We start from the raw sequence: 22,662 nt of genomic DNA, 5'->3' as shown, positions 1-22,662 counted from the left end.
ACACCAGCAGCAGCCATGGGAGGGATGTTGTACTGGGTTTAGATAGGAACAGTTGCTCTCCCCCTGCTAAATGTAAGAGAATCACCACTTTAAAAGGTGCTGAAACTACGCTTGAGATCACATGGGAATTTGTCTTGCTTACGGTTGTCATCTCCTCCAGTTTTCCAGGTAGTACCCGGAATCCCCACTGGTACTATATCAGGCATCAGCGATACAGGAAGATGATGAAAGACATCAACTCATACTGCGCGGGAGGAGGCAATGGTAAACTCCTCCTACCAGAGAAAACCACAGAGTTCTGTGGGCACCAGGAGTCGAAATCGACTTGACAGCACACTTTACCTTTACCCGGATTTTAAGCAAGTCACCTGGATTGCTTAGCTTACCTGGATTCCAGCTTTCTTTCTTCTTCTTTTTTTAAAAAGCTAAGCTCTAGCCCATGTAGAAGTGGCGTTATGGAGCAAAAAGTGCGGTCACTTTTCTGCTCAACACTGGACCTGGATTAAAGCAGGTAAAGCACAGGAGAGGTTCACAAGTACAGTAATCCCCTGAGGAATGCTGCCTTTGTTTTTTTTTAATCAGCAGGGGATCTCTATCAGGCAGTTAAGAAGAGGAGAGCTTGCTTTTGATGTAAATCACTGCCTGCCTACCAGGCTGTGTATTGTAATGTTTAAGGTCTTTGACTTTATAGTGCAATCTATTTTATGCATGCCTACTTAGAAGTAAGTACCTTTGGTTTCAATCAGATCTTCTCTCAAGTAAGTGTGGACAGAATTGTAGGCTTAACTGAAAAGCTATGCTTTTTTTTTTGTTCTATTACTGCTGTTTATATATCAAACTTAGTGTAGTCTTAATTTATTTTCTATAAATATTATTTTGTTTCTGTGTATGTTTTGATTTTACTTTAAGCCACCATGCATTTTCCCTTCCCCCTGCTCTTTTTAAAGCATATAGTCATTTTGGTGTTACATTTTATGTATTTATCTCAGGATGTAAATGGTGACCATGACAAGGCTTAAGCATGAAAGCCTTAATCCCTAGTGCCAGTTTTGTAGGGTCAACTGTAGAATTTAGTAACAATGAAAATGCACTCAGAGTCAGCACTGCTCCTCAGCATGAGCTTTAATGATCTTCACCTTCACCAATAAATAGCATGTTTAAATGAGCATAAGTAAACCAATAAATAGCATATTTATTCACCAATAAATAGCATATTCAGGTATTGGAATATGGTGAGATGGTAGTCTGCAGTTGATGAGGAATCCATGACAGCACTACACATAGCTCATTAGACAATGTTAAAAACTGAATATCTGCATTAGAAAGTGTTGGGATATAAAGCCTGGGTTTTTAATGCTCAGGAAAATGGTCAGGCAAAGAGATCTTCCCCAGCTATTGTTGGTAGATATCCAGAGTAAACACAAGTCAACTGGAAAGTGCATTAGCTAATATCAAAATTAGGTTTCCCGGATTTGGAGAGCCAGAATATGGCAGCCCTAGTTCTACTTCCCACAACAGTGTTTTAGCAGTAGTAGTGTTTTAGCAGTGTAGATTTCAAAGAGAAGTTCCCAGAAAAATGTGAATATGATGATGATGTAGAGGAAAAACCTGGCACACCAACATCTCCTCTTGTGTCTCCTCTTGTGCCTGGGGATCTCCTCTTGTGCCTGGGGATCTCCCCACTATGGTTCCTTCCTGGCCTGCAATACATGTGTACTCCTCCAAGGACCAGCACACATTCAGGTTACAGTAAGAGCTGAGTTGTTTGTCAGGATAAGATAATCAAAACAAATCCATCCTTTCTCCAGAAAGTCTTATTAAACCTTCTGCTTGGATCTCCTTCCTCAGTATGTTACGTCTTGCATTCATGTCAGCAAGAAAGTAAAATATCTTTCCCCCCACAGATTGTAGGGCTAACAGTGGCCATAAAATCTAAAAAGGGATGGAAGTGCGACATCTGAATCCCCAGCAACAGTGCCCATGGAAATCAGCAATCAAGACAGAATATATCACCATCTGAAAGGATCCCAAGGGTTGAAGAAGAAAAAGTGAGTGGCAGAACACAGCCTGTCTTTCACTAGGTTTACATAGAGATTTTCCCATCACCACAAACACATAATCATTTGAATAATGGAATTCTCCCCACCCACCTTTAAAGCCAGATTTTATCACTTCAATTGCTGTCCAGCATGTCAAGTCACTTGTGGAGGTTTCACTCCAAGCTGATCAGGACAAACTTCTTTCTAGACACAAGATTTCAGCTACGTCACTTGTGTCCACTTTGAAAATGATAATCATTACAAAGATAAAGATATAATAGACTATTTAAATGAATTCATCTTTAATATAATTTATACTTCTTAAAGTGTTCAGTGGTGCAACTGAATTAGTATATAAAAGATAATCGAGAAGTAATTTTTTTCTTTAAACAAAAATAAAAACTGGGTCCTGTACCAATAATTCAACAGGTAAATCCTCCTTTCCCCCTTCCACCCTGCTCCTCCAACCATGGAGCTACTTGTGTGGAGGGTTCCCATCATGGAAATGTTGCAGTTTATGGGTTTTTACTTGTCACAAAGCTTGCTTGCTTGTCAAAAAGATGAGAATCTTGTCACAGTGAGTCATAACTATGAATACTGAACATAAGAACAGCCCTGCTAAATCAGGCCCAAGGCTTATCTACTCCAGCATCCTGTTTTACACTGTAGCCCACCAGATGCCTCTGAGAAGCCCACAGGCAAGATGTGAGGGCATGCCCCCTCTCTTGCTTTTGCTCTCCTGCAACTAGTACTCAGAGGCACCTCTGAGGCTGGAAGTAGCCTATAGCCACAAGACTAGTAGCCATTGAAAGACCTTGTCCTCCATGAATTTGTCCAAGCCCCTTTTAAAGCCATCCAAGCTAGTGGCCATCACCACATCCTGCAGCAGGGAATTCCATAGATGACATGCACTGTGGAAAAAAATTACTTCCTCTTGTCAGTCCTAAATTTCCTGGCTTTCAGCTTCATGGGATGAACCCTGGTTCTAGTGTTGTGAAAGAGAGAGATAAAAAACTGCAACAGGTTAGTGAAGACTTGTCAGGCATAGAAATTACTGAGTTAAGAGCTGAAAGCACTATGTAAATTGATAAGTCCTATAGATATTATAAATCATTATAATTGAATGTCGGCCAGCACTCAAACTTTCAAAATCCTGCTTAGTGTACAAGATGCACTTCCTTAGGACAGACGCGGCTTAGATGTGGCTACATGAAAGCAGCTCTGCTCCCTGCCGTATTTCTGCCCTAGTTTGGCCTATGAGCAGCCAGACTACAATTCCCATCATGCAAAAGGAAAGCGCCATTCCCTGCCTCGGGCGCGCTTCGCGTTTCACGGCGTGGTTTTTGATCTGAGCGTCGCTGTTGAGACGGCCTGAACTACAAGTTCCAGGAGGCTTGGCGGCTCGGGGGCGGATGAGCGTCTCTGAGGAGGCATCTTCCCCCCTCCCTGAGCGATTGTTGAAGGAGGGTGACGGAAGCCGCGCTGTGGAGTCGGGAGGGGTGTGTGTGTGTGTATATGTTGGCAGGAGGATGGGAGGTGAGTATGGACGGGCCCCCAGACCAGGGGAGGCGATGCATCATAAGGGAACGGGCTGGCTAAGGGGTTCCTTGGGCGGCTGAACCTCACGCCCTATATTTTCATTTCATTGACTCCACTCACTTATTGGGAAGCCATCTCCCGACCATCGCACACTGTCCGGCAGCGCTGATTGGTTCTGCCTTGCAGTGTTAGAAGCACCCCCGCCCCGCCCGCTCCGCTCCGCTCTTCTCTTGTTCCCTAATTAGACTCTTTCTTTCTCCTAGATATCCTACAGCAGCACCCTTTTAGTGTTTGGGGAGTTGGGCATAAACGATGAGGGTTAAGGAGAGGGCATTTACAGATTAAGGGGGAGATAAGGAGGTGCCTATCAACCCCCACCCCCGAGAAGGGCTAGACTCTTGCAAGGGCGAGAATCTCCCTTGTTGTCTTTCTCTGATACTTTTTGCGCTGGTAGTAGTGATCCCTGGTGGGTTGAATGATGGTTCAAAAGCAATAGAGTTTCTGATGCGCATGGACGTTGTGTCAATGCCCTTGTTTGCAGGCGTCTATCAAAGGAAGTGTTTGTTTCTACCGCCTGTGTAAACAGCTGAGTATAACAATGGGGCCATCCTAATAAAATTCTCTACTGGATAGAACTCGTGGCCTGACCTTTCTTGAGCCATGGATGTGACAAGAGAAAAGGGCTAGGTTACAAAATGGTCTATTATTGTTCCCATTTGTGCTCCCGAAATTAAATGGAACATACACTTTGAGCTTCTTCTTGATTGGCTTTTTAATTATTTATTGTTCTCAATAAGACTGGATTGATGGAGTTTTAGAATCCTCAAACCATAGAATTTCAGAGTTGGAACTTGGAGGTCTCTAATCCAGTACATGGATCTGATACACCATCCCTGAGAGAAGGACTCTCCCAATACGGGAGAGTTCACCATCATGCAAGGCAGTCTGTTCTGCTGTTTTATCAGCTCTTACAGTTAGGAAATTGATCCTAATCTCTAGCCAAAATCTGTTCTCATCATTTCAACCCAACCCATTGTTTCTAGTCTTGCCCTCAGGAGTAACAGAGAACAAGTTCGCTCCTCCTCCTACGCGAGAGCCTCTCAGATATTTGAAGATAGTAAAATATCCCCTCTTAGTCTTCTCTTCTGCAGACTAAATGTAACCAGCTTCCTCAGCCATTCCTCATAAGATTGGTTTCGGGACCCCACACTATTTTCATTCCATGAGATGTGGTTTCCTGAAATTGACATTGATTGACATCTGGATCAAGGAACTGCATGCAAAACAAGCCCTGTTGTGCTTGTGCAGGAGGATTATTAGTTGTGCTAAAAATTGGAATTTTCAGAATGGTGCTCTTGTGCAAAAGTTCTCATTAAATCAAAAGAGGCAGGAATGGCTTGCAGTTGCACAACATTAGCCTGGAATATAAACTCCAGAGTAACTCCAATGCAACTCGCTAGCAACAGTTCTGCACCAGTGCACCATCCTCTCATAAGCAGCTTGTTGCCCTGTATTTCAGCTGCTGTGTTCTAACCAAAGCAGGATAGAGTGCAACTCTAGCCCTCAGCAGATTTTTTTTTTTAAGCAGGCATTGAACTCCTGTATAACATCCTGAGAGTGTACCTGCAAGCCCTGCTCCTTCATGGTATTCAGAAGCCCAGCTGCCCATGCTCATAGTGTCTCTCTGTCCAGACAAATACTGCAACTGTCAACAGATTATTTCCATGACTGGAAGGCTGGGGCACCCCAGCCTTCCGATCCGAGAAATCTATTATCTACTATCTATCATACCCCTGTGTGTCTTCTAAACTATAAGATATTTAAATATATTGCTAGATTGCCTTGCTTCTGGGTGTTACCTATCCAATTTGTTTTTCTTAATCAAGATTGCTGATTGTATTCAAGACAAACTTGATTGACTTGCACCAGCCTCATTTTGATTCTTTTTCCCTCTTCCGCCTCCTGTATTAAAAATCCAGTCTTAATAAGTAAACATTCCTGGGGACATTGTTGTGAAATGACATATTGTTAAGGCATTATTCCTCAGTCCTCATTTCTGGGAGAGTACTCCAGCAATGAGTTTCATTAAAATCAGTGAGACTTACAGGCTGGTTGACACAGAAGTCTTGAGATGGGTTTCTCAACAACATGTCTCTATGTATGCAGTGATGTCAGGGAAGTACTATGAGCAGTGGTGGTACATACTGTGCAGTGGTCTTGTGGTATCAAGCATGACTTGTCCCCTTTGCTAAGCAGGGTCCACCTTGGTTGCATATGAATGGGAGACTGCATGGATGAGCACTGTAAGATATCCCATTAGGGAATGGAGCTGCCCTGGGAAGAGCATCTACAGAAGGTTCCAAGTTCCCTCCCTGGCATCTCCAAGATAGGGCTGAGAGAGATTCCTGCCTGCAACCTTGGAGAAGCCGCTGCCAGTCTGTGTAGTAGACAATACTGAGATAGATGGACCAAGGGTCTGACTTGGTATAGGGCAGCGTCCTGTGTTCCTATATACAGGTGAAACTCGGAAAATTAGAATATCGTGCAAAAGTCCATTAATTTCAGTAATGCAAATTAAAAGGTGAAACTGATATATGAGACAGACGCATTACATGCAAAGCGAGATAAGTCAAGCCTTAATTTGTTATAATTGTGATGATCATGGCGTACAGCTCATGAAAACCCCAAATCCACAATCTCAGAAAATTAGAATATTACATGGAACCAAGAAGACAAGGATTGAAGAATAGAACAATATCGGACCTCTGAAAAGTATACAGTGTACTGTGCTTGATTGGCCAGCAAACTCGCCTGACCTGACCCCCATAGAGAATCTATGGGGCATTGCCAAGAGAAGGATGAGAGACATGAGACCAAACAATGCAGAATTGCTGAAGGCCACTAATGAAGCATCCTGGTCTTCCATAATACCTCATCAGTGCCACAGGCTGATAGCATCCATGCCACGCCGCATTGAGGCAGTAATTGCTGCAAAAGGGGCCCAAACCAAGTACTGAATACATATGCATGCTTATACTTTTCAGAGGTCCGATATTGTTCTATTCTTCAATCCTTGTCTTCTTGGTTCCATGTAATATTCTAATTTTCTGAGATTGTGGATTTGGGGTTTTCATGAGCTGTACGCCATGATCATCACAATTATAACAAATTAAGGCTTGACTTATCTCGCTTTGCATGTAATGCGTCTGTCTCATATATCAGTTTCACCTTTTAATTTGCATTACTGAAATTAATGGACTTTTGCACGATATTCTAATTTTCCGAGTTTCACCTGTATATAAAATAGTGATCAACACCAACAACAAATATTTATATACTGCTTTTAAACAAAAGTTTAATAGAGAAACAAAAGTACATAGAGAAATAATAAACTGGCTGGGCCCTCCCACCACTGCCTATTTCTCTCCCGCCCACCCCCGTGGCTTTCCAGCCAGCCCGCTTCTTCTCCCCCCCTGCCCACTTCTCTGCCCCAACCTGCTGGCTGGCCAGCCGGCCTGCTTCATCTCCCTGCCCCTCCCCCTTTCTGGCTGGTGTTGTTTTCTTCACCAGCCAGCCACTGCTGCAGCTGTCATTTTCTTCCCTCCTACCTGTCCTGTGGCTATCCAGCAGCGCTCTGAACTCTCGCGAGAGCTGCCACACATGGGATTATAGAGAATTAAATATATAAATAAGATGGCTCCCTGTCCCCAAAGGGCTCACGATCTAAAAAGAAACATAGACAGACACCAGCAACAGTAACTGGAAATACAGGTGAAACTCGGAAAATTAGAATATCGTGCAAAAGTCCATTAATTTCAGTAATGCAAATTAAAAGGTGAAACTGATATATGAGACAGATGCATTACATGCAAAGCGAGATAAGTCAAGCCTTAATTTGTTATAATTGTGATGATCATGGCGTACAGCTCATGAAAACCCCAAATCCACAATCTCAGAAAATTAGAATATTACATGGAACCAAGAAGACAAGGATTGTAGAATAGAACAATATCGGACCTCTGAAAAGTATAAGCATGCATATGTATTCAGTACTTGGTTTGGGCCCCTTTTGTAGCAATTACTGCCTCAGTGCGGCGTGGCATGGATGCTATCAGCCTGTGGCACTGATGAGGTATTATGGAAGACCAGGATGCTTCATTAGTGGCCTTCAGCAATTCTGCATTGTTTGGTCTCATGTCTCTCATCCTTCTCTTGGCAATGCCCCATAGATTCTCTATGGGGGTCAGGTCAGGTGTGTTTGCTGGCCAATCAAGCACAGTACACTGTATACTTTTCAGAGGTCCGATATTGTTCTTTTCTTCAATCCTTGTCTTCTTGGTTCCATGTAATATTCTAATTTTCTGAGATTGTGGATTTGGGGTTTTCATGAGCTGTACGCCATGATCATCACAATTATAACAAATTAAGGCTTGACTTATCTCGCTTTGCATGTAATGCATCTGTCTCATATATCAGTTTCACCTTTTACTGAAATTAAATGGACTTTTGCACGATATTCTAATTTTCCGAGTTTCACCTGTACAGTGCTGTGGGGGATAGGGCCAGTTCCTCTCCCCCTGCTAAATAAAGAGAATCACCACATTAAAAAGGTGCCTCTTTGCCCTGTTAGCAGGGGTCAAAGAAATGACCAGGGATCAAGAAATGCTGGCTCAATTCACCACCCAGACAAAAATAATTGACTTGTCAGATGGTTACTCGAGCTATGTTGGCACATTACTTGTCACTTCTTTTTTTTACTCAGGCATTTTTCACTTGTCACGGACTAGTGAATTTGCCACAGACTAGTCAGGACTCAGGAACTCACTAGTTCCTGAGCCCTGACAGTGATTATGCCAAAAAATGTTTCTGCAGTTGTGTACCAGGGCCTATCTGTAATTGTGTGGAAGTGTCCAAAGAACATGAGCAGCTGAGGATCCCTCACCTGTCACCCCTCCTTTGTCCTCTGTTGCCATGTGAGGGCGAGCGCTAGCTCCTCTGTGCCACCTGCTGCCTCCACCTGCCTCCACCACCATTGACCGGCCTTGCAGCTGCAAGCAAGGCAGTGGGATGCTCGCGTGAGAGAGGAAGCATCCCATCTCCTTGCTTACTGCCATAATGATGGCAGCAGGAGCAAAAAGCAGAGGAGAAAGGAGGCAGTGGGAAGCAGAAGGAGGGGGTGGCACCAAGGGGGCTAGCAGCAGCCCCCATATAGGAGTAGCAATGGCGGAGTGAGACACAGGCCACCACAAGGCTTGCTATGCCACTGCTCTGAACTCCTGATTTCTGTGGTACTTTCTCGTAAAGAAGATCACATGGAAGAAATAAGACATCTGGAATATAAACAGCCCCTTGTGAATATGTGAACACTGGAAATCTTATGCATGAGAAATATGACAACTTATGACCTATTGTACCATATTAATAATGTTTGGTCTAAAAATATGCTTCCCCCCCCCCCATTTTTATCATAGATAAGCAGACTTTAATTCAGGTTGGTTGTTTTTTTAAAAAACTTTGTTAGCCGCCCCATAACAAATTGTTCTCCGGGCAGCTCACAACACAGCATTAAAACATCAAGTAAGAACACATAACACATGAAATCACAAACACTCCCTGCCCCCCAAAATACAATACAAAACAATTTTAAAACCTTTTTAAAAAAAAAAAAGTCAGTTGATAGAGGGCCATTGATTCCACTGTAAGAGAAGTGTAGGTTTAATGTCCTGGGTTCATATTTAATGTTGGTTGGTTGGTTGGTTGGTTGATTAAGTGCCGTCAAGTCGGTGTCAACTCTTAGTGACCACATAGATAGATTCTCTCCAGGATGATCTGTCTTCAACTTGGCCTTTAAGGTCTCTCAGTGGTGCATTCATTGCTGTCGTAATTGAGTCCATCCACCTTGCTGCTGGCCGTCCTCTTCTTCTCTTTCCTTCAACCTTTCCCAGCATTATGGACTTCTCAAGGGAGCTGGGTCTTCGCATAATGTGTTGGAAGCATGATAGTTTGAGCCTGTTCATTTGTGCCCCGAGTGAAAATTCTGGATTGATTTGTTCTATGATCCATTGGTTTGTTTTTCTGGCTGTCTATGGTATCCTCAAAAGTCTCCTCCAGCACCAAAGTTCAAAAGCATCAATACTTTTTCTGTCTTGCTTCTTCAAAATCCAGCTTTCATGTCCATAGAGTATCACAGGAAAAACCATTGTCCGAACGATTCTAATCTTTGTAGTTATACACACATCACGGCATCTAAATATCCTTTCCAAGGCCTTCATTGCAACCCTACCAAGTGCTAGTCTGCAGTGTATTTCTTGACTGCTGGATCCTTTATTGTTGATAGTCGATCCTAACAGGCAGAAGCTATCCACCTCTTCAATGTCTTCATTATCAGTTAATTTTTATTAAATTTTTAATGTTAGCTAGCCTTTAAAAAAACAAAACCTAAGAAAAATCCCAGCTTGCAAAAATCTGTGCTGCCTTTTTACATAAACTTTGATTTTTCATGTACCATCTATGATGTATCAGCAGCCCTTGGTATAAAGAAGGTGCTGCTTTTGCCATAATAGTTTGATTTTCTTTGATTAGTTGTGGTTAACTAATGTTTCAGTAAAGTCATCATAATGAGTGTGGTGAGCTAGTGGAGAAAGACTATGGATCGTGGGGGTGGGGAAACTCAGTGGACAACTGTGTTCACATACAGAGTCTAAGCAGAAAGCCACATAGAGGTTTTCCAGACAGGAAGATTTACTGTGTGAGAAAGTGTGTTAAAATGCTCTCTCGAGTCACTTACAGGCTGTGCATACAATTTGGCGCTCTAGCTGCTTTCCCCCTATTTTCTTCCATCCGCACAGGATGCCATTTGCCTTCCATTTGCCTACATATTAGCCCTTCATTCCCACCCACCTCCATTGTGTGCATCTGTGGCACCCGAGGATCACCCAGAGATAGGAACTTGATGCCAATATTTTTTTAAAAATATATTGCAGTGTTTGGGGGTATTTGTGCACATGTAAGAGTTGCGCCAAGCACAGTAGCTTCTGCTAGAGTTGTACAATAGAGAATACACAGCATGTTTTGAGGAAGGAAGTCCTGGAGTTTTGAGTGTTTCGCCTTTGGCCAGGGGGTAGTCAAGATACTTTGCTGGATTTCTCCTCTGCATCTGCTTGTATTTTTTCTTTTTATTAAATTTTAAAAAGAAGTTTCTATGCATATAAGGAGCCAGCGTGGTGTAGTGGTTAGAGTGCTGGACTAGGACCGGGGAGACCCGAGTTCAAATCCCCATTCAGCCATGACACTAGCTGGGTGACTCTGGGCCAGTCACTTCTCTCTCAGCCTAACCTACTTCACAGGGTTGTTGTGAAAGAGAAACTCAAGTATGTAGTACACCGCTCTGGGCTCCTTGGAGGAAGAGCGGGATATAAATGTAATAATAATATTCACATTTTGTATTTTAGCTTTCTTGGGGAACCCCTTCTTCCCTTCTACTCTTACTGCCCACAGAATGGAGGGCAGAAGCAAGGGAGGTCAGCTGGTGCAGGTACATCACCATCACTTAAAATGGTGATGTACCTGTTCCAGCACTGAACCTCAAGGAAAACACCAAGAATGAAAACGCACCCACAAAGGTGGGGCAAGCAAAAGCAAAACTCTGAAAACTAAGAATTTACTCAAGCATACTGATGGATGAATGTGCACAAATACTCCTTTAAAATTAATAATAATAATAATTAATAAATAATAATAGAAAGCAAGTGCTATACAGAAACCCAGCAAAGTAACTTGGCTACGACCTACCCAAAATGAAACACAGTCAAAAACCCCATTCTGCACCCCAAGATAGCAACTTGGAGATGTTATGGCCATAGAAGGGATGCCGAGCAACTGATGTTTTTTTCCCTGGCTTGTGCAAATGTGCATTCATGCAAATACTTCCCCCCACCCATTAAAAATAAAGGTGGGGGTGGGGAATATAAGGCACACCCTCCCAAGGAAGAATCCAGAGGTAAAACAACCCTCGACCCACCCCACATAAAACAACCCACATCACATATGTTATGGCTGGTGAGTCTGCAGGCATGTGCAAATATATATATTTTTTAAAAAAATACAAAAAGGTGAATTTAAGGGGAAACGGCAGCAAATGAACTAGTGTCCGGAAGTGGACTCGAAAGCGACTGCAGAGGTGCTCTCAAGTATGGATTAGAGGGGGCTTGCCAGGAGGAGTCAGTACTCCCAAAGGCAACCCCCAGGCAGGTACCCACACATTCAACTCACACTTAGTTTTCCAGACAGCTGCTCCTAACTCCTGAAGTATTCCACTCTGCTCTTTTCAGGACTGTTTAAAAGTACAACTTCTTAAACGCTGTTCCTTCACAGACTGAAGGGGGCCATCACCAGGGGGGGAAACCCAGGAAGGGCAGTTTGTCATCTGAACACTCTGCAACTGTGACCATAATGAAGAAGTAGCTATAAGTTGCAGTCTCCCAAGCTTCATTGCCCTGAAATGGGCTAAATGTCAGTTGAGGCTATGTGTTCTGCGTTTGGGTATTCACTTATTTCTTTCCCCATATGCCTCGCATTTTTCAATGTATACAAGATATTTTCTGTGCCCGCTGTGAAGGCTTCTAAATGTTTGTCAGTTGCAGTACCATGAAGCATCCTTGTGTATTTAAAAAGGGGGAGATGGGTGTGCCTGAAAGCGATTGCATGATTACTTAACTTCAGCTCAGTCTGGGTTATGTGAATTGGTTTGGATTAGTCACTGAGGGCTCACATTTTCCTCCTATTGATTGATGCTGTTTGGGGGTTTTCACCTCCTTATATATGGTATTGTTTGCTTGATAAGTTATCTAGCTGTGTGCTTTACTAAATCATTTGCTTGTCAAGTATTGATGACAAAATCCCAAGCAGTTATGCAATGTGTAAAAAGTTGCCTCTCCTGTGAAATATGCATAGCGTAATTGTTTGAGGTTTTGCTGCCTCCTTTATGCTTTTTATCATGCAGTCTGATGAATGTATGGTAAACTCAATGTTGTGAGTACATTTCTTTATAGTACTCGCACTTTTCTGATTCAGAGTCTGAGATCAAAAGTCCAGTATTTTGGAAGTGAAGTGATCCTTTCCCAAATCTATCTACCTATATATAATTCTCTAGGACGTACCTGCCGCTAATCCCATGTATGGCAACTCTCGCGAGAGTTCACGAGAGAGGTGAGGGAGAGGAGAAAGCAGTGGGGGACACAAGGCCAACGGACAGGCCAGCAAACAGGCAGGCAGGCAGGCGGGGAAAGAAAGCAGCAGCAGTGCAGGGGGAAGGAAACATTGGAGGGGGAAGGGGGGAGGTCTGAGAATGGGGGGGGAGAACGAGAGAGAACTAGAGGCGCAGATGTTCTGTGCCAGGGCCAGCTAGTAATATTTTAAAAGGCTTAAAGACTGAACCTATTACTGTTTGGTAGGATCTGGTCTAATATGCTTTTGTCTGACATCAGGCGAATCCTAATACTTTGATAATTGTGTAGGTTGGATTTTCCCACGTTATTGGTTGGATCTCATGTCAGTCTAGAACTTTCTACTGAATAACACTTCCTTCTCTCCCAACCTTTGGGAGGAATCTGAAGACCACCCTTTTAATGCAGGCTTTTAGCCAATGAGTGGCTCCGTGCTCTCTCTTTAACGTAGCTGTGTTTGTTCTATCAGGATGTTTTCATTGGCATTCTTATTACTGTTTTTACTTTGTTGTTAAATACCCTGGGTAGACAAAGGGTGATATAAAAATATAAATAATAAATACATTCCAATAACTTAGGATGCTTGACTTCATCCTGGCTTTCATGTGTCAAGTACAAAGCAGCACAGGTTTGTAGGATTTAAATTTTATTTTTTATATTGAGAGTTTGGGGCATGACGGTTATGAGTTACCCCAATATCTTCACTGGTTTAAGACTGTTTATGCCTTACCTAAGTCAACTGGGCAGATTTATTCTCTAATAGTCCATTTTAAAATTCACTTTTCTAGTACCAGCATCGCCCAATTGGTACATTAAAGTTCTTGTTGCTTTTTCCTGAGTTTTCTACCTTTGGCAGAAAACTTAAACCACATCTTAACTACATTTTCCAAGTAGTTAAGTTGTAGTTACAAATCTTAGTTTCTTCTGTTGATGTGCTAACTGTAATTTATTACCCCTGCCCCTGTTCTGTACACCAGTTTCTATTAATACAATAAGCTCTGACTGTCTCCACCACTTTATCTGTGGGCTCATCTCTTCTTAACCACCTGCTGCTCTGTAAATGCATCCCTCCTGAGCACTCCCTTTAATTGCCTTCATAAGCTCCAAACCATGCTAAAGCTTTCACTTGACTCTTGACTCTTACTTTTTTCTGAAGAGCATATCACGTAAACTTGCCCAGTCTGTGTGAGGGTAACTGAAGTCACCATTATTACAGCGCTGTCTCTCTGATGTGTCTACGATTTCCTTCTCAAACTCCAGGTCACTCTCAGCATTTTGATCCAGAGGGCAATAGCACGTCCCTAGTAACACATATCCTTTCAGTCCTTATATTGTCACTCATAATGTTTCTCTGGACGACTCCGGTCCTCAGGTTTTCTAGCTTGTTGGATTCTATCCCTCCTTTAACATACAATGCTACTCCACACCCATTCTGCCCCTCCCTGTCGTTTCTGTAGAGTTTGTATCCCAGAATAACAGTGTCCCACTGGTTCTCACCATTCTGCCAGGTTTCCGTTATGTCCACTATATCTATGTTTTCATTAGCAACCAAGCACTCCAGCTCACACATCTTGGCTCAGAGCCTTCTGGCATTTATATATATAAACTCCTATACACTGAATCTCATACCTGGTGTTGGTGTGTGCTATCTCCCTTACTGTCATGTGACATTTTTGTTGGTGAAAAACAAACCCCTAGCCAGCCAGAACTCAAACCCTAGGAAAGGCTATCCCTAACAAACTCACCTTGTCCTCACCCCACCCCCCGTTTCCTAAGCTTTCTTGTTGGTTGATTTATTTGCTTGCTTGCTTGCTTGCTTGCTTGCTGCTTTAGGAAAGAAAACAAAAGTTTGCTGCCTCCCCTGGTCTGAGCCTTGTCTTCTATGAGATGGGTGGCTGGACCAGAGAGTCTGCTAAAGTATTAGTGCAGAGGAATGGTTATTGGCCATGTCTGATTAACTACATGCATGTGCCAAATTTACCAAGCCATCCCCCCCTTTTTATTTTGCAAAAAATAATAAAGACGTCTTGTATAATACTATAGCAATAATAGCTGACACTGTGGACTTGTTGAAGTATATTCTTTTTAACAAGACATAACTGATATGCTGTCATCTTTGTGTGGTAAGAATATCTATTTCTGTCAGCAGCTGCACACATAACACGGCAAGTAAGTAAAGTAAAGTTGTGGCGTTGAGTTGGTATCAATTCCTGGTGACCACAGAGCCCTGTGGTTGTCTTTGGTAGAATACAGGAGGAGTTTATCATTGCCATCTCCCACGCAGTCTGAGATGACGCCTTTCAGCATCTTCCTATATCGCTACAGCTCAATATAGGTGTGTCCTATAGTCTTGGAAACATACCATTGGGGATTCAAACTGGCAGCCTCTTGCTCGCTCTGTAGGTTACCTCTCCACTGCGCCATTAGTAGGAACTGCCATTTCCTAGCAAGCGTGCACTCCCAGCGCAAGCTGGTACTTCCACTCCTTTCCATGTAATCCAAACCTGGAAATGTCAGGCTGCCAATGTCAGGTCTCTTCTGACACCCATCACCAAAAATGAAGTTTAAGTTACAAATGTTGGGTGGTAGAGGGGACCCACCATTGGTAACTTGACATTTCCTGGTTCAGACAACCCAAATAGAGGTAGGAGTACTGGCTCATGCTGAGAACATGTGCTCACCATGAACTGTCCCTCCTACTTACTTGCTGTTATGTGTGAAGCTGTCCTGTTGCTGTCCTTGTTTATGCTCAACTTATCTTGTTTTTAAAACCAGAATTTTAAAGAAAAGGATGTTTCTATACTCCTTGCATGTTGAATTGCCCAGATGTTGCAAGAAAGCAACTGGTGGCATATGTATTTTGAAAGAGGCTGGCTGGAAGAGTATGAGTATCATGCTAGCTCTAATTTAAACTTATATCACCTGCTATTATTCATGTATGTTTGGTTTTTTTCTCCTGTTGTCAACAGTAGTTGAGAGACCATGATGGATAACCGTTTTGCCACTGCACTGGTAATTGCCTGCGTGCTGAGCCTTATCTCCACTATCTACCTAGCAGCTTCAATTGGCACAGACTTCTGGTATGAGTATCGCAACTCATCGCCTCCAGAAAATAACAGTGAAACCAAGGCCAATTGGGATGAATTCATTGGTGAATATGCAGATGAAAAGACTTACACAGACGCTCTTTTTCGATGGAATGGCACCATTGGACTGTGGAGGAGATGTATCACGATGGCTGAAAACTCTCACTGGTACAACTCACAAGGTAAACGTACTCCAAATATCTTTAAGTTATTAAGATTTTCCTGCCCCATACTTTCCAAGTGCTGGCAAAGTTATGCAAAATGTAGCTGTACTCTGATATTGACAGGGAGAGCAAGCTGATGGAGGCTACTGCAAGTGCAATACCTATTTTTAAAACACAGTCATCCCTTGCCAACCGCGAGGGTTCTGTTCTTGCAAAACCCCGAGGAAGGCAAAATTGTGGTTGGAGAGGCTAAGAAGTCAGTGGGAATCAGGGGGTATGGGGAACCGCAGCCCCTCACTTTCCTCCTTTCTCCCTCTCTCCCCAGCCCTCCACCCACTCTACCTCGCTCTCCACCAGCCCCATGTGCCAAAGAGCCATGAGGTCACAGGGGGAGGAGTGAAGCAGTGGTGAGAGGAAGGAGAAATGCCTCCCCCCTATCTCCAGAGAGTAGGGTGGGAAGGAGAGAAACAGTGGTGAAAGGAGCAAGCCAGCCATCTGCAGCATGGGGAGGAACATTGCTGCCTCTGCGTGTGCTGGTGGGGGAGGAACACTGTGCGGGGGAGAGAAAAACGCAGTCGCCAGGGCCTTGCTAAGGGACTGGGAAATGGAGCTCCATGTGCTGGCAGTGTACACTCTCCCCATCTCTCTCACTTCTGCTCTTCTCTCTCTCTCTCTCTCTCTCTCTCTCTCTCTCTCTCTCTCTCTCTCTCTCAACTTGCGTATGCTTAAGTCGCGGTAGACTCTCATTTTGGCACAAGGCCCACAAAGGTAGGCAATTGGAACCTAAGCCTGATGCTTTAACAGACGTGCCACATGATCAGTAATGATGTTGTGCAGTGTCACAAATTATGCTCACTTACAACTTGCACTCCATGCACCCACACTTTTCCTTGGTCTTTGAGGCCTAAATCAAGATGGGGAGGATGGAAAGCCTGGCACCCACAAAGATGCCCCACGTTGTCCTGGTCCTGTACAACCTTCTGAAACATCTGAACCTGAATCTTTGTCACAAGAATTCTCCTGTGAGTTGACTCATGCCTGTTTGTTGCTTGCTTACATCATTAGCTTGCAGGATATGTGCTACAGCTGGGTGGGGCCCTTTTTAGCATCCTTCATCAACCTTATCATGACTCAACACAGAATAAGGGTGCTAAAGAAGGTTTTATGGGGCATTTCAGTAAAGCTTGATTGACAGCCCCATCATGAGCATGTTCCAAGCTCTGGGTGAAAGCTTTTCTGATGCTTACCTATCACTCGCTTGCCTCTCTTCTGTTGAGGACCATAGATTTAGAAGACGCTAGAAACTGTAGCATTTTCTATATTCTGTGATTCCATATAAATATTCTAGAGTTACTAACGACTTGAACAGTTAATGATCCCTTCTGGTTCTATTTTTAAAATCCCAAGCAGCACGCAGAGCACCAGAGGGGGAAGGGGAGAAAGAAGACATTGCATTGACAGATAAAGGGGGGTCCCTGGGCAGAGAGGCTTGCCCTGACACCCCAGGGAACTGAATGCATTGCCCGGGCCTAGGAACTGCCCTGCTGAATGAGGTGGGAATTGTTTTCTTACTCTGGATCTAGGACTTCAACATAATGGACATCTGTTGCAAAACAGTAAGGCTAGGATGCTTCAGAAGATTGTACAGGGCCAGGATAAAATAGGGCATCTTTCTAGTGATCCTTCCCATCTTGATTTGAGTCTCAGGGATCAAGAAAAATGTGGGTCCATAGAGAGGAAGTTGTAAGCGAGGACAATTTATGACATTGGATGACATCATTATGGATCACGTGACACATCTGTCAAGGCATCAGCTTTATGTTCTAATATCCCAACTTTCTTGGAACTTGAGCCAAAATTAGATAGCCTTAACTCTAGTCTTAAACCAGCAGGTTTTCTGACCATAAACTTTTAAGTTCTAAAACTATAGATAAACCCAAATATAACTTTATTTACATGGCATTCCAGCATTAATAACAACAACAAATAATGTTTATATACCGCTTTTCAACAAAAGTTCCCAAAGCAGTTTACATAGATAAATAAAAAATAAATAAAATAATAAGACATTGATATAAATTATTTAGAACTGTATTTGGGAAATACATTGTTGATTCCTCTAATATCTTTGTACTTGAAATTACAGATTTGTACCTGTATTGGTCTTGCAAAAAAAACTAAGAATCCTGTGGGATCTTAAAGGCCATACGTGTGTGTGTGTGTGTGTGTGTAGCCTATCGCGCTCGCGCTCTCTCAGAAAGGCTAAATATCATAGTATTATAGAATTGTGTATGAAATATTTATCAGTTAAAGCATTATTTAATATTTTAAATGGATTGTAATTATCTGAATTACTCAGAAAATAACTATTTCACTCAGCTTTAATTAAAGATTATGTGAACTTAGTGTGTTATAGTATTGGGCAAGACCATATGCATCGCCTGTTAGTCTGTTGTATGAATGTCAGTGCATGAACACAAAGCAAATCAAACCCTAATGAAGATTTTCTTTTTCATCCTGGAAGGTGAGATGGTCACAAAGTGTGTCAGTTTTTCCCTTTCGGACCAATTTATGGAAAAATATAAGGAACCTGGGAATCATAATAGTGGCAGTGATCTGAACCGGACGTGTAAGTAGTTTAGTGGAGAAAATCTAGCTTAGAAAAAGAAACAAGAATACGTATTTGTACCAGAATGAAGTGGTTTTTTTTTGGGTTTTTTTTGCCTCAGTGCTTGGAGAAGTGCCATGTAGTCACAGTGCTTTGTGACAATGTCTTCAAAAACAGTAAATGGCAAGTAAGGCTATACTAGCAGTCAGGCCAGCCTGTATGTTCTGGTAGTTTCCCTTTGCTTCCAATAGGCAGCATCCAGATTAGTGTTTATACGTATGCGCCATTTGCAGAAGGCATATATTATTTATTGTGCATTGTATAAATACCATACAAACATCCTTACTATACATACTTTTTTTCATATTTAGGCACCTCTGAAACCATTCCAGTCACTATGGAAATGATCTGATACTGGGTTATTTATTAATCGTCCATATCATGAGAAATCATACGTTTCATGAGAAACAGATGTTCTGTTCTCTCTGATTTTTCCCTCTGCAGTCCCCCGAAAATCCCTCAGGGGAAAATAAGCTTTCCCCTCCTTTGTGTGAATGGAAAATCTCCCATCACACACATACTCATATGGATGCTGCCCTGTGTCTACATATGCATAGCCATGCAGTTGTCATTATGCTCTACAAAAATCTATGCTGTTTTATTTTGCGTTACATTTCTACAGTGTTTGGCACAGACCAAAAGCTGGAGCTCTTGGATTCTGCTACAAATAAGTAACTAGAACTTGAGTTGAACCTCCCCCATTTGTCGTGGGGGCAATGGATTTTTGCACAGTGTGGATGGTAGGTGGCCCCTAAAACTATTCTAACTTTGCTCATCTGCATATTTCCTTCAGATCTTTGGCGTTTGCAGATCCTCTTGCCCTTTGTCAGCCTAGGTCTGATGTGCTTTGGGGCTCTGATTGGCCTTTGTGCATGTGCCTGTCGTACTCTCTACCCTGCCATTGCCACAGGAGTGCTCCACTTCCTAGCAGGTAAGTCCTTAATGGCAAATTTCAACCCCTTGCTCTAGCTGAAACATGAGCATCTTAATGTGAATTGAGGAGTTGTTGCTGTAGTCTGACTATGTTATGTTGCTTTTTCTCCAGGTTTGTGCACACTGGGTTCAGTTGGCTGCTATGTAGCTGGAATTGAGCTCCTCCACCAGAAGTTACCCCTTCCTGGTAGTGTGCAAGGCCAGTTTGGCTGGTCCTTCTGCTTGGCCTGCGTCTCAGCACCTTTGCAGTTCATGGCTGCTGCCCTCTTCATCTGGGCTGCACGTACTAACAGGAAGGAATTCACACTCTTGAAAGCATACCGCGTGGCATAACAGGGTATTTTAATTCCCCTTCCCTGTTTTATTTTTATTTCCATGTTACACTATTTCTTGCCCAATTACTTCCTTGCTCTTCCTTCTTATCAGTCACTTATCCGTTCCACAGAATGCAAGCTTCTTGTCACAAAGTTAAATAGCCTAGAGGTTTTAAAGTGAAAAGATCACGGAGACTGAATCATCAGGAACAGCTTTTTCCTTGCCAGAGGTCTGCAGGATTTAAACAAACTTTTAATCTTTTTTTTTTTAATACTTTTGATGACATGTGTTTAATTATGCCAATGTCCTGCTTCTTTTCTCAAATCTAAACCTGATCTGTAAAAACAGTTAACAGAGGATAGGGTCATAGAAGAGAAGGAGAAACTGATTTTGATGACATGAATGTTGGCAGTGCAACATAAGGAATTAAACCTGGCCAACTTTTTAAAATAAATGTAACTATGGAATTTTCAGAGAGACTGTGACATAGATCTGTTTTCTCCTCCTACACCTATTATTGTGTTCCCATCAATCTTTTCTTGTCTGATTGTTGTAAAAAGGTGGATAGCAGCCATGGGTTTCCAGATGCCCTTGAAATGATGTCAGAATTGTTTCTTTCTCCTTGTTGAAGGAGCATCCATTACATGGTTTAATTTCCTAATTTGATTAACGTATGTCTGTATATAAATCTGACTTTTAAAACTATTTATTTATGCAATGCAGCTACATGATTGGATTTTTGTAAAAGTATTACTTATCATCTAAACTAAAACTTTTGTTTAAAAAATAAACCTGAGCAAAGGCTCGTGAATTTTACTGGAGTTGTATGTGCTTTATTAATGAGAGACAGAAATACATGGGATACAGCTTAGCTTAACAATTCAGTCATAGGACAACTGTTCAGAATCTTGATGTTGATTTCTATTCAACTCTGTAAGAGAATGAATATCATTTGGGAAAGAGGGGTTTTTTTGTTCTAAATTCAAACTGGGATGCCACAGTTAAGGGCACAAAAATGGTGAGATGCACATATCTTTTTAAACAGAGCTGCACTGTGGTTCTACTTTAGAATTGTTTGTTTGTAGACCCCAACCCTGTCTCTCTAGTAAATAAATGGGTACTGCTCGGAGTGAGCCAGAGAATATGAGCAGAGCTGCTAAGGAAAGAGCGTGTTTAGCTTTTTTACTTCAGTTTAGAGTATTGTGTGGTGTTTTATCAGGATGCTTTTATTGAAGTTTTACTACTGTTAATTAACCACCCTGGGGTCTTTGGATAAAGGGTAGTATAAAAATATAAACAAATACTTTACGCAACATTTATAAAATGTTGGAAATTATGCCTGTAACATGAGTGGTGAGAGGAACATCATCCAATAGGAGCCTATGGTGTTCCTACAAGTACCTTTTTGTATGGCAATTGGAGCAGCAGCAATACAGATCACTTTCTTCAGATTTATTGCCCCATCTCTCTGGAGGGAAAAACTTGGAACTTGGACAATATCACCACCTGCCAGGGACCAGAAGAGATTGCCATGTACATACCAACACATCCCTAATATGTATAGAATATTTGTATTGATTCTAATCATAAGCTGAAAAGCAGAGTATAAATGTCTCTTGTTGGGGTAAGAAATGCATTCTGTATGGTGGAAAATAGTGAGATAAGATTGAGGGGAGGCATCAGGACTACAAATGTGAAACAGCTTTGCACAGCAAGTCCAGAAAGAGATGGGTTGGTAAAGGCTTTCAGTTTGTGTTGGATTTAGAGCAAAGCAACATTCCCCCCACCACACTCTGTTTTTTTAGCGAAAACCTATGTTAATAATTCTCCCACCACAAATATATGAGATAAAGAATTTGCACATCTTATCTGCAATTGCACAATTATACATTGAGGCTCAAAACTAGCATGTTCTAAGCACCAGTGTGTATTGAGCAAATCCTGTTGATCCACCTTCTGATATGAATCATTCAGATTGCATAGTGATTCATGTTAACACAGTAAGTCTTTGCAGAACAGGAACAGGCAACTTTGTTCAATAAAGGAGTCCACCCAGAAATGTATCATGAGCTGCATCTAATTTGCCTGTTCTTGCATTATTAACCTATATATCTTGAGTACTGGAAGTCTTCAAGACATCAGCTATGCATCTTCTATGTGCAATGAGTCATTTAACTCCCTCATGCTCTGTCTGCATTTGGTGGCATTCTTGGTAGTCAAAAGGTTGACAACATATACTGTTAGAAAGCCACTAATCATCTTTCCCCACAAGCTTTAGTAACAGTGGGAATGGTTTCATTTCCTAAAACTGATATTTGAAGGAACTAACACTTCTTGACTAAGAAATAAACAAGAGATGGGCAAGGAAATATTGGCCCCATTTCTTGAGTGCTTAAAAAAACAAGACTGAAAACTGTTAGAGAAATTAATGGATTAAAAACTGTGGAATTGGTGTGATCCATTTTTATCACAAAGCCTATGCACAGATTACATCATTGTGACTGGTTCCTTCTCGGCAATGTCTCCACCCTTTCCCCCCATTTTTTGAGCATGCAGGGCCTTATGTCCTAAGCCTAAAACATAGATGTCATCGGTCAGAAAGGGAAGTAAATTCTGAGAAAATCTAAGTAACAGTGTGATCATGTCTATTCATGGCCCAGATTATAAATCACCATCAGTAAGCCTGGCATGAGC

The 22,662-nt window shown here is 42.2% G+C and overlaps 2 protein-coding genes across 4 annotated transcripts in view; one reads left to right on the top strand and one right to left on the bottom strand.

Moving 5' to 3' along the window:
* Positions 1-22,662, bottom strand: part of LOC128349505 (uncharacterized) — a 99,597-nt gene that overhangs the window by 24,800 nt on the left and 52,135 nt on the right. The gene's annotated exons all lie outside the window — the stretch shown is intronic.
* CLDND1 (claudin domain containing 1) lies at positions 3,415-20,784 on the top strand. Of its 3 annotated transcripts, none has more exons than XM_053305896.1 (6): positions 3,415-3,575; positions 15,775-16,070; positions 16,955-17,074; positions 18,577-18,681; positions 19,514-19,651; positions 19,766-20,784. In XM_053305896.1, exons 2-6 carry the CDS (start codon positions 15,785-15,787, stop codon positions 19,984-19,986), a joined length of 870 nt encoding a protein of 289 aa, XP_053161871.1. In that variant the 5' UTR covers positions 3,415-3,575; positions 15,775-15,784; the 3' UTR covers positions 19,987-20,784. The 3 variants fall into 3 exon arrangements, with proteins under 3 accessions (XP_053161871.1, XP_053161869.1, XP_053161872.1); XM_053305894.1 differs by having other exon boundaries at positions 3,422-3,575; positions 15,772-16,070; XM_053305897.1 differs by lacking the exon at positions 16,955-17,074 and having other exon boundaries at positions 3,424-3,575; positions 15,772-16,070.

The sequence above is a fragment of the Hemicordylus capensis genome, chromosome 3, assembly GCF_027244095.1.
Source record: "Hemicordylus capensis ecotype Gifberg chromosome 3, rHemCap1.1.pri, whole genome shotgun sequence".
Lineage (NCBI taxonomy): Eukaryota > Metazoa > Chordata > Lepidosauria > Squamata > Cordylidae > Hemicordylus > Hemicordylus capensis.
The sequence above is the reverse complement of the archived record's forward strand: the minus strand, read 5'-3'. Positions and strand labels throughout refer to the sequence as shown.

What these genes read in the sequence shown, in the direction of transcription:
- CLDND1 (XM_053305896.1), top strand. Translation starts at nt 15,785, where the DNA reads ATGATGGATAACCGTTTTGCCACTGCACTGGTAATTGCCTGCGTGCTG. An exon ending in CAGTGATCTGAACCGGACGT is followed by an intron (nt 18,682 to 19,513) that starts GTAAGTAGTTTA and finishes TATTTCCTTCAG; the next exon opens with ATCTTTGGCGTTTGCAGATC. An exon ending in AGTGCTCCACTTCCTAGCAG is followed by an intron (nt 19,652 to 19,765) that starts GTAAGTCCTTAA and finishes CTTTTTCTCCAG; the next exon opens with GTTTGTGCACACTGGGTTCA.